At 40.0% G+C, this 12405-nt stretch overlaps 1 protein-coding gene across 1 annotated transcript in view; it reads right to left on the reverse strand.

Annotated features, from left to right (window-relative positions):
• LOC126267342 (uncharacterized) overlaps positions 1-12405 on the reverse strand; it is a 160140-nt gene that overhangs the window by 44876 nt on the left and 102859 nt on the right. The window contains exon 3 of the mRNA XM_049972464.1: positions 6450-6885. Coding sequence (XP_049828421.1) covers positions 6450-6885 — 436 coding nt within the window. The remainder of the gene's footprint in view (positions 1-6449; positions 6886-12405) is intronic.

Genomic DNA, 12405 nt, shown 5'->3' on the forward strand with positions numbered 1-12405 from the left:
TTCTAAAACCAAATTGATTACATCTAACAGATCCTCGATTTTGTTTTCCGTTATCCTGTGTATTATTCTTGTCTACAGCTTGGATCCATGAACTGTTAGTTGATTATGGGATATTCTCGCGTTTGTCGGTTCTTGATATCTTCACAATTGTGTGCTTGATTTTTTTCCCGAAAGTCTGATGGAATTTAGCCAGACGTAAACATTCTACATAACAACTTGAATATTCGTTTACTTCCCACCTCCCCCAATCATTTTAGAAATACCATTGGAATGTCTGTCTTGTCTGGCCGCTTTTGCCTTATTTGATCTCAAGTTGTCTGAATTCGTCAGGAAAGTCCTAGGCCTTCAGAGAGACCTTCAATATATTCTTTCCACCTATTCAGACAAGTCTTCCCCTCTCACAAAGGCATCAGTGTCCTCTCTCCCACCTATATGCTGTCTTCTCAGCATTTCTAGTTTTAAGTAGTTGAAAACCTGCTCATTGGCTGCTGAGAATAATTTTAGAGATGTGGAATATTATTCCTAGGTTCAATTTGGTTCAAACTGGCTTTTCCAAAATCTATGAATGGGAGGATAGTTGAAATACATAGTGATGGCTAAACAATGGAAGGCCTTTATCAGAAGACCTTAATGAGAAGTGCAGAAATAATAAATGAAGGATATAATTTAGTAGAGATGTGGGAATGTAATTGGCGTAACTCACCAGAATATAAAAAACTTAAAAAATTAAAACAGTTACCATAAGTTGCCAGGCCTTTGAATCCAAGACACGATTTTTATGGCGATCTTACAAATGCAATAAAATTAAGAACTGAAGCTGATAGTGTTAGCACAAAAATAATACATGATGATGTATGCAACCTTTATCAAACTGTACAATACTATGATTATTATCCTGAGCGACACAAAACAAAAAAATATATACCAAGATATTATACTAAAATGGTATTGATTTATAAAATGTAAAGTATTAGCGCCTTGAGGATTGTATCACCCTGTTTTGCCTATAAGAATTAAGACTGATAAAATTGAAAATCTGCTGTTTCCCTTGTGTGTCAAATGTGCAGAAGAAAAAATAAGAAAGTGCAATCACAGTGATGAAGAAAAAAGTTTTATTGGAATTTGGGTGACAGATTAAGTAAAACTGGCTGTGGAGATGGGGGTTTACAGTTTCAGGTGTTTATGAATTACAGCATTTTAGAGATAAAAGTAACATGTTGTCCAAAATTATGTGAAAGACCTGTTGAAAATAAAATTAGAATCCAGTCCACATTAATTTGAAAGTGATGAAGAGTATATCAAAACAGTTAAAGAGAAATTGAATATTCACTTAGACCCTGATAGAATAAGGGAAACTCATTAAAACGAGCTGTTGCTAGGATACGTCTTAATTCATTCTGAGTTAAATTTGGGCAAAGGCAAAATATGAGTCAAACAGAATATGTAACAGATTTTCAACGATTTTATGATACTGTTGGATGATCAATTAGATAATTTAGATGTAAATTTTGTTAATGAGGATATGATACACAGGAGGTACAATTTCAAGCATTATTACGTGGAAAATAATACAGCTACAAATATTTTCATGGCTGCATTTATTACATCAAATGCACGGATCAGCTTGTATGACAAGTTAAATAAACCACAAAAGAAGTTATATATTTTTATACTGATTCTGTAGTATATATTTATGATGGCACAGTGAATTTATAAAAAGGTTGTATGTTTGGTGAATGGACAGATGATTTGGGAGATAATAAATGGATTACTAATTGGGTTTCGACTGGGCCAAAAAGCTATTATTATGAGAAAAATGATAAAAGCACTGTGATGAAAGTAGAGGGCTTCACTTTAAACTATAAAAATATCAAAGCTGAATGATGAATCTATAATCAGATTAGTAGAGAGTGTAGTGAAAGGAAAGATACAGTTAGAGTGTAAGCAGCTAACTAGAGATGTTGATACTAAAAATTTAGTCAACAAACTGGTTAAGAAAGAATTTTCATTTCACTATGATAAAAGAGTGGTTCTAGAAAATTATGATACAGTGCCTTATGGACATTGAAATAATATGATTTTTTAATTAATAAAATTTTATGAACAATAATTAAATTTATTTTATTTTATTTTTTATTTTTGAATATTTATTTTGTGGGTGGGCTTGTTCAGTAAATTACCTCCTTGTGCACTGAATGGGCCCACTTACTACTTTCATTTAATCGTTTCTGTGATTAAAACCCACTGCATTTCAGTATACTGCTGTTGGTAGTTTGTTGTGAACATCTTGTTCCTCGTTTATTGGGAAATTATGGGGCTTGGTTGTGTGTATTTTCTTGCTCCTTTGTTGTTATATAGAACAATTACATTTCTTGCTCTTAGTTATGCAATTAAGGACTATGATGTTGCTATATGTAGCCACCTGTATTTTTTTTTCCCTTTCGGTATAGCTATTAGAAATCATACCATAAACACTCGTATGTTTGGTACACTCATAAGGTGCCTTGTTACACACATAATGTGCCTCACAACAAATATGCAGAGAGTAACAAAACTTTGCCAGTAGAGGGGGAGAGGCGAGTGAGGTTTGCCTGTCTCGGCTTGAATTTATGAAACTTTGTTCTATACATGTTTCTGTCACATCGTATACCTCTGGTCTATGTCTGAACTTACTGCAAAGTTATTCGGGGTGTTACGCAAGTTATCGTCTAAATGTGACAACTCAAAGCGAAATACGTATATCAAGAAAACATTCAAATAATCGTGCTATTTAGAAACCACTAAAACAAATAGATTTTTTAGTTTTGGTTAAGAAACCAAATGAAGTCATCATTGTTTTAGCAATTTCTTAAAATTTCGCTCTGCCGCCTGTATGAAACTATTAAGTAACACTTCAGTCGGGTTGTACCTATCGTTTTGGCACCAATCTGCTGATTCCGTCCTCTGCAGGCACAATGAAGAGACCGATCACTTCGTATTGGAGTGTGAGGACAAATTCAGCTGACTGGTCCACTAACAATCACAGCCTAATTAAGGAAAAATGTCATTTAATAAAGCAGAGTCCAGGTGCCAAATACAAGTAATAGTCATTGCTATCAGCAAGATAAACAAGTGTGTGGGTATTACACCTGCATTACAGAGGGACTGAATATGTTACACCATTTGGAATGCAGATGTAACGGTAATAGTTCTCCAACTGTAGAAAATTAAAAAGTTATATCTCCAGCAGGATGATGGCGAGTCCAAATTTGCCACTGGTTGGATGACCAATTTTGAAAGAATATAGTTAGCCACTTTTGAGTTCGTTGGAGGGAACCGAACGGATGACCTGTCAGCCGGTCGAACAGCCCCTCCCACACCGTCCCCCAGGCACGATATCCCTACTATGTACCTGTTTTCTGTGGGTCTGGGCAAAAGAAGAAGCCTGCGAAACAAAGCCACCCACCCACGAGAAATTATAGGTCCATGTACGTCGATTTATGAAATGTGTCCCTGATTTAGTTAGACAACAGACAGCGCAACACGATTTCTGCTGCAGCTATGTGGGAACACAGGTTTGTATGTGGATATCTCGAGTATCCTTCACACGCGGTTTTCTGAAGCTGAGCAATGAATTTGTGTAAATCTTCCCATGTCGTATACGGCCATTTAACATCGTTTAATGATTCCTCATCCACTCTGTACACGATGTTTGATAGGACCCCATACACCTCTCGACTTTGGGGAATTGGAGAAATAAATATTTTATTAGTATCCCTGCTTTGAAGTAGTCATAGTTGCCAATATTGTATTGTTTAGTCTCAGCGTTTACTTACTGTTTTAGCTGTGAAGCCGTGGCTGGTGAGCGGACGTAAGTACACCACTAACCGTCGAACAGTAGAGCGTATGTGGGTGCACGGAGGTCCACAGAAACGGCAAACAATCACAGAAATAATAAGCGTGTTTACAGGTTGCTTTGCCAAGGGACCGCCTCAAGGCGACGCCGCGTTATTTGTAGAAACATGCTTTAGTTTCAGTCACTGGATGTCAGAAAACGCAAGAATAAGCGTATGGCACCATCGCTCAATCAATTAACTGCTGAATAGTCTCCAGTGAAATATATTCGCAAAAGAGCAACTGAACTGCAAATACCGCGGTCAGCAATGGCATGACCACATTAAAAATTGTTATATACCGAAAGTATTTAGATTGATGTTGGTGAACGAATTGTCTGATATCATTACGTGCTTGGACGTCATCACGATACCGGTCCACACCACATTTCCTTAAATGTGTGTGAAAGTAAATTCCTTTTGGACGTGTTTCACACCGTTAATACCTGGTCTCGAAGATAAGGGTATAGTGAATCGTGCGTGGTTACAGCAGGACAGAGCTCCAGCTATCCTGTTGTGGGATTCGGAGACTGCTGGATTTGGTATGGCTGAGTAACATGTCTCTTCCTGATGTAGTGGCCACCGCAAACCACAGACCCTACCACATGACATATCTCATTATGGAGGATAACCAAATTCCTTATGACTCAATTTCGGTATAGGACTAATGAAGAATTACGCAAGTGAGATATGGTAGCCTTTTAAAGCATAACTTCCGATCTGCCCCTCAAGATATCCAAAAGGACATGGAGATAAATCTATCTTTAAGTCAGGCACGATGGTGCACATACAGATCCTCTGCATGCATAGATTTTATACGTAACTAATTTAGTATACAAAAGAAGACGAAGTAAATATTCCAGAATTCGGATCGAGAACAGCTGTCAACATGAGTAACGTGGAAGTAAATATCCTCGGATTAGTGAAGCAACTTAAATCACTTAATAAAAGCAAGTCTTCTGATCCAGACTGTATACCAATTAGGTTCCTTTCAGAGTATGCTGATGCATTAGCTCCATACTTAACAATCATATACAACCGTTCGCTCGACGAAAGATCCGTACCCAAAGACTGGAAAGTTGCACAGGTCACACCAAAATTCAAGAAAGGTACTAGGAGTAATCCACTAAATTACAGACCAATATCGTTAATGTCGATATGCAACAGGATTTTAGAACATATATTGCGTTCGAACATTATGAATTACCTCGAGGAAAACGTCTATTGACACACAGTCAACGTGGGTTTAGAAAACATCGTTCCTGTGAAACACAACTATCTCTTTATTCAGATGAAGTGTTGAGTGCTATTGACAAGGGATTTCAGATCGATTCCGTATTTTTTGATTTCCGGAAGGCTTTTGACACTGTACCACAGAAGCGGCTCGTAGTGAAATTGCGTGCACATGGAATATCGTCTCAGTTATGTAACTGGATTTGTGATTGCCTGTCAGAGAGGTCACAGTTCGTAGTAATTGACGGAAAGCCATCCAGTAAAACAGAAGTGATTTCTGGCTTTCCCCAAGTTAGTGTCATAGGCCCTTTGCTGTTTCTTATCTACATTAACAATTTTGGAGACAATCTGAGCAGCCCTCTTCGGTTGTTTGCAGGTGACGCTGTCGTTTAGCGACTAACAAACTCATCAGAAGACCAAAACAATCTGAAAAACGGTTTAGAAAAGATATCGGAATGGTACGAAAAGTGGCAGTTGACCCTAAATAACGAAATGTCTGAGATCGTCCACAAGAGTGGTAAAAGGAACTCATTAAACTTCGGTTACACAATAAATCAGTCTAATCTAAAAGTCGTCAATTCAGTACCTAGGAATTACAATAAGGAACAAATTGAACTGGAAGGAACACATAGAAAATGTTGTGCGGAAGGCTAACCACAGACTGCGTTTATTGGCAGGACACTTATATAATGTAACAGACCTACTAAGGAGACTGCCTACACTACACTTGTCCGGCCTTTTTTAGAGTGCTGATGCGCGGTGTGGGATATTTACCAGATAGGACTGATGGAGCACATCGAAAAAGTTCAAAGAAGGGCAGCACATTTTGTATTATCGCGATATATGGGAGAGAGTGTCACAGAAGTGCTACAGGATTTGGGCTGGAAATCATTAAAATAAAGGCGTTTTTCGTTGCGACGGAATCTTCTCACGCCATTCCAATCTCCAACTTCCTCCTCCGAATGCGAAAATATTTTGCTGACACCGGCCTACATAGGGAGGAACGATCACCAAGAAAAAATAAGGGAAATCTGAGCTCGTACGGAAAGATATAGGTGTTCATTCTTTCCGCGCGCTATGCGAGATTGGTATAATAGAGAATTGTGAAGGTGGTTCGATGAAGCCTCTGCTAGGCCCTTAAATGTGGTTTGCAGAGTATCCATGCAGATGTAGACTGTTCTGACGAAGGGGCATGAGGATTTTTCAGAATGACTGTAAATGTAGGGTGGACATCACCATATACTTTAGAAATTCACAACCTACGATCTTTCCTCACTTACAAGACAATAAACTTGACCGTTGCAGGAGGGAGTTAAATATGATAACTAGACTGGTCGCACATACGTGGCAGAATCACACGGCGGAGGTGGTGGCGTTTCAACCCAGCGCGGCCAGGTCTGGATGAGCTCGAAGAAGGCCCTGCCCGGGCTGTCGCAGGGTACGCACTGGCAGTTCCCCATGACGCGGCAGTCTGGGGTGAGGTGTCCCTCGCGCACGCCGAGCTCCACCAGCTGGTGGAAGGCGGCGACAGCCTCCGGCGTGGGCACGTGCTGCTTGAAACAGCCGATGAAGGCGACGCCCAGGCTGCTCGAGTTGTAGCCGTAGGTGTGCCAGCCCACCAGGCCCCAACCGCGGCCCTCGTACACGCAGCCGTCCATGCCCACCAGGAAGTTGTAGCCGATGTCAAACCACTCACTGCCCTCCACGTGCATCAGCTGGATGCGCTGGCACAGCACCATATTCGTCGTCATCTTCGTAGACGCCTCTGTGTTCGTGTGATCTGTAAGTGACAATGTTCCAGATTTATGAAAGTGAACACCACTACCGGCAATTACTGGATGGGACACTGTACTAAGTCTGAGGAGCACGGTGTGATTGGTGAGATCCTACCTATATGACACTTATCCTGATATTTTTAAAGGTTTTATTGTAAGGAAGACGCATTTCAGTTTATTTAGTCTCTTCCATGAAGTGAGGACAGCGCAGTCAGTAATGAAAGAGCGAAAATGAAATCAAGTTATATGTGACTGAAGCACAGTAGCTTGCTGTGTGCCAGTGGCATTTTGCTATCTCATTCCACCTTTCAGTAGAAGCAACTAACATATACGGCGATGGTGATTGAAAGTATTGGACAACAGAGCACAGTTGGCATGTAGCAGTCTTCAACAGCTGGCAGCACCAGTGGTTGAAGGAATGCTACATTTTGTTAGGGACATGGACTTTCATAATTTAATGGTAGTGTCTGTCTAATACTGTTGTTAAAAATTAACCACCACCTAGTCCATACGAATTTTTGGATATATTGGAGTGCTTTTCCTACACACACACAAAAGCGCACCATGAAGGAATCATCCGAACGAGACTGAAATAGGGAGAGACGATGGACACGTGCAGAGAAACAAACGATTAGAATTTCTGAAAAACTCAATGATTTATTCAATGATTTATTCTGGCCTTTATTCAAACAGTTACTCGTTTTGACATTGATTGACATAGTGTTTGGATCTCCTCCTGAGGGATATCATGCCAAATTCTGTCCAACTCGCGCATTAGATTGTCAAAATCGCGAGCTAGTTCAAGGTCCTAACGCTCAAACATTGTCAATTGGGCAGAGACTTGGAGACATTGCTGGCCAAGGTTATGTTCGGCAAATACGAAAACAAGCGGTAGAAACTCTCGCCGTGTGTGTGTGGACGGGCATTACTTTGCTCCACTGTGAGCCCAGGATGTGTTTTTTTAATTTTTTTATTTTAATTCTCATTTTGTTCGTCGCAAGACACCCGTTTCAGTTCGTCGTTGACCCATTAACTCAGTTTTTTTTATTACAGAGGGCAGCTACCCGTCTGACCGAACACGCTGATCTACCGTGCCGGCGATGTCTTTGTATGAAGGGTAACAAAACGGGTCGTACAATATCATGATGTCTTCCTTCTGGAATCTCACTGACTGGAGTAGAATTGTGATGAGCACCGCATCAAAATGAGCCCTGATGACCAGCGAAGCCATGACTGGAGACATCTCGGACAGCGATGGGATACCAAACTGACTGTCGCCCGCCATATGCCCCAACAACCAGGAGTGCTGATGTCATTTTTTTCCTTGCAGGACCGTTTTGTTTGTCGTGTGCGGCACCCTCACAGCACAGCGTCACATTGACGATATTAGAAGCCCCGTTTTGTTCCCCTTCGTGGCAAGCTGTCCTGGGCTTACATTTCCGCACGATAATGTGTGCCCACAAACGGCAGGAGTTCCTACTGTTTGTCTTCGTGATAGCTAAACTGTACCTTGGCTAGCAAGATTGTCAGATCGCTACCTCATTGAGAATGTCAGAAGTATTGTGGGCAGTGGTCTCCAACCAGCTACAGATTTTGAAGATGTAATGCACTAACTGGAAAGAATTTGGCAAGATAGCCCCCAAGATTCTATCAATCTCAAGACTCTCTCTGTCAATGCTAAGCAGAATAATTGCATTTATAAGGGCCAGAGATGGACCAAAGCATTACTGATTCGGTCAGTTTTGAAGCTCTTTCTCTTGAATAAATCATCCAGTCTTTCTGAAATTGTAATCATTTGTTTGTCTCTACCCGTACATCGTATCTACCGATTTCCGTCCAGTTCGGTTAATTCAGTGGTTCCCAACAGGTGGTCCGCAGAACCCCAGGGGTCCGCTTGCTGTGCCAGATGCTATTAGAACAAAAAATATATTAAATATATAACAGATTTTTTTGTTTTGGCCGCTTCCTGCATGAGCAGTTTTAAGCTCAATATTTTTTCAATAATGAATATGTCAATGTTTTTTCTAAGTACCAAAAATAGAAAACGTATAAAAGACTCTTCATTTGGCTTTTTTAGGTACTTGATACTGTGATATGGTAAGGTAACAATTATGCTCAATGAGGGGGTCCTCGAGGAAATTTTGTTGGGAACCCCAGTGTTAATTACTTCGTGGTGGCTCGTTTTCTTTTTTTAGAGTGTGGTTTCCTAACAGTTTCCGATGTTGTTGTTAAAAATTCGTGCTTTTCGGTTTTAATTTATTTCATGTCTTCTGCTAACTAAAACTTTCATTCGTCGAATATCTGCTTAATGTTGACATTCTCGTGTTTTCACGTCCACCTGCCATCTTACGTTATCTGCCCAACTCACCGAAAGATATATTTTCACTAAATAATACGTTATTACAGTTTGGGTATGCTGAATTGTTCCTTTTGTTTAAATGGAGAAGGAAGGGCAATTACTATCATTTGTAACAGAAAGTTTTGTAAATGCTGATTACCTTTACTTTAACTGAAATTATATTCCACTTCTATATAAACTGATTCCCACTTAGCTGCAAAATATTTTATTTAGCTTATACTGGTAGTATTTTTTCACTACAAGTTTGTTGTATAGTGTGTCAGCCAATCAAGGGATATTTTAGGGAGTTGGTTTAAAATTTTATTTTGAAGGTTGCAGTCAAATCTATACAAGTTTTCTCCAGAGCAGCTTCACCTGTGCCTACGAGACACAAGTTTCCTACCTTTCAGAACGAAGCAGTTCTGTCCGGTTAAATTTGCTGAGAAGAGACGCCATCAGCCCTCCACTCAATGTGCTAAGGAATCCAGGCCTTCGGTTTTAGCCAACAGCCTGCGTGGGAGGCAGGAAACGTGTGTGGGCTCTGATGGTTCTGCAAAGCAGAACACAGTTCGTTCCCTCTCCTGTGATCCGGACCTGGACGAGGAAAGATTTCTTTCTTGGGAGGCAGAATCTCTGGCTCTGCGCCTCGTGACTGAGCAGCAACAGAAATTAACATGAACCTCCTCCCCTCCCGCTACCCGCTTTATTTAGCTTCTTATAGCTCCTAGACTGGTAACTTTCTCCCTAGGCGCGCCCCTTGTGTCACGTACATTGAGATATATTCTGTTTCTTTTTGTTTTGTTTTTGACTTAATGTCCTGCCCTGTCATTTAATGACAGCCTTGGACGCCCACTCATAAGTCCTGGCCGCTCCACCTCCTGTACATTGTCACCATAAGCGGGGTGCAACATTCTCTTCCTCTCCCCGAACATGTACATTGTTCTCAGAACATCATTCCCTCTCTCATCACTCTTGCACACCTTGTTTCGGCTAGCACCCCATTGTCAGGGGTACCTTTTGATGTTACAATTAACATAGCTTACTTACGTTTCATAAAAAGTTGCTTTGCAATATTGCTGATGTCTGCGGGGAGTGATACTCATAATGCACCTTAGAGTGGATTTTTTTCTGGTGACAAGCGGTGATTTCGTCTGTATAGAATACCATTTTTGACAGATAAAATGCTTCAGATCCAGCAGAGAGGAAATTATATTCTTTGACTTTAATAGAGGTTGACAAGACGCCCCGTTTTTAAGAGGGCTGTCTTTTTTCTCGTTCTGTGTCCCGTTGTCCTGCAAAATATTTAACGGGGCACTAAATGTACTGTTTCTTCGTAGTCTGAAGTAACCTTACCTTTTATGCTTAAGTTTGTGTTTTTGTTTATTTTTCCGTTAATTTTGTGTCACAGACATAGTTTTTTAACGCCAGTTGAGTCTTGCTTTGTCCTGAACATGAAACTGGACTAAAGAACCATTATTTTGGTCATGGGATGACGAGAGGCGTGAACAGAAGATTTTCCGACATCATACTCACTGCCAATAACTTACGCGTCAGCTTCACGATTCGTATCGATTATTTCCTACTGCAGGAATGACAGATGAATTAACAAGTTTTCATTAAAGAACGGTAAGGGGCTGTCAATGTTCAACTGTGTTTGAAGTTACGAATTAGCTGTTCACTGTTACAAGACATAAATTTGCAGTGGACACGATGTCCTACGACTGTTACAGACAACAATGTGAATTAGGCGGCAATTTCAACAGTGGGTTAAGCAAGCTTTCTTTACTGCGGTCCATTGTCTGTTTGCCGTACCCGGATCTAACTCGTGTATGGGGGAAAGAAAGTGTTCTTTCTCGAAAATCATGAAAGAAGAGTTCCCCTACTTGAAGAAAACCAGAGAACGTTTGTAGATTGTACGTTACGTCGTTCAGTTTTTCCATGGAAGACGTGCCGATATAATGCAGCACATAAAGGAAAAAAGCATCTGTTGGGAGTTTCTGCGAAAACTTCTACCACCATAACTTCTCCTGTAAGCACGAATGAACTATAAACAGAGGGAGATAAACGTATCACTGCGAAAGAAGGGCTGTTTGCGTTCCATACCGCAAAACACAATAATTCTTTACGTCCAGTGGTCTGCACGGTTCTTCTTCTCAGAGACCTATTTGACAAGAAATTCACATGTTCTAGGACAAACTCCGATTTGATTTTGAGTGAATGCATGAAGTTCAGTCAGAACTTAAAGATGCTAAGTATGTGTCCGTGATGGTTGACGCATCAATTCACAGAAGCTTTCAGCTAGCGCCGACTCTAGCTAGGTTTTTCATTCCTGCCATAGGTGTTCAGAGCAAAGTAATCTGTCTTCAGAATATGGGTGGAGAAACGGCAGAATTATTAGCTAGCTATATTCTGTACGTTTTGAAAAAGCAAAATATAGTTGACAACATTGACGCATTTTGTGCAGATAACAGTATACCAACTTTGGTGGGCACAACAGGGCAGGAAGAAATGATGTTCATTCCAAACTGAACGTGTTCTGAAGCTGAACATTCAATGCATCAGTTATGCAGCATATGTGTACACAATGGCGTTCCAACAAGTGCAAGCATTCTTCCCATTGACATAGAAACAGTAGTGAAAATTTTATCAGTCTTTTCACATTTACACTGTGTACTTGGTGGTACTGAAACCATACTGCAATTCTGTTGATACCGAATATAGGTAGTATTAAAGCTAGATGTCATTGTTGCCATAAGTTATGAGACTTATTCATATATATGAACCATTGAAACCTTATTTTCTGTCTCAGATACGTGTCCTACATTGCTGAAACAGTTTCCTGGAAACTCACTTTCACTTATTTGGCTTCATTTCACACAAACCCAATTGATAATTTTTCAAAATCAACCCAAAAGCTGGAAAAAACCACGATTTCAATTACGAAATCAACTGAAGAGTTAGTTACTTAATGAAAAAAAATCAGTAAGAGGAAGTTTAGAAAATTTCAAACTTCAGTAATTATTTTCATTTTTAATTAACTTGGAAAAGGAAGTAATTTTCACTCAGTCGAAATACAAAACAATTGACAGTTTATTTTATTACATTTTTGTGACTAATTTAGAGAAGTGGACTTCTTCATTTCAAGCTCTGAAATCATTTGACTGTATAACACTGAAAAATTCTATTC

The sequence above is a fragment of the Schistocerca gregaria genome, chromosome 4 (genome assembly GCF_023897955.1).
Source record: "Schistocerca gregaria isolate iqSchGreg1 chromosome 4, iqSchGreg1.2, whole genome shotgun sequence".
NCBI lineage: Eukaryota > Metazoa > Arthropoda > Insecta > Orthoptera > Acrididae > Schistocerca > Schistocerca gregaria.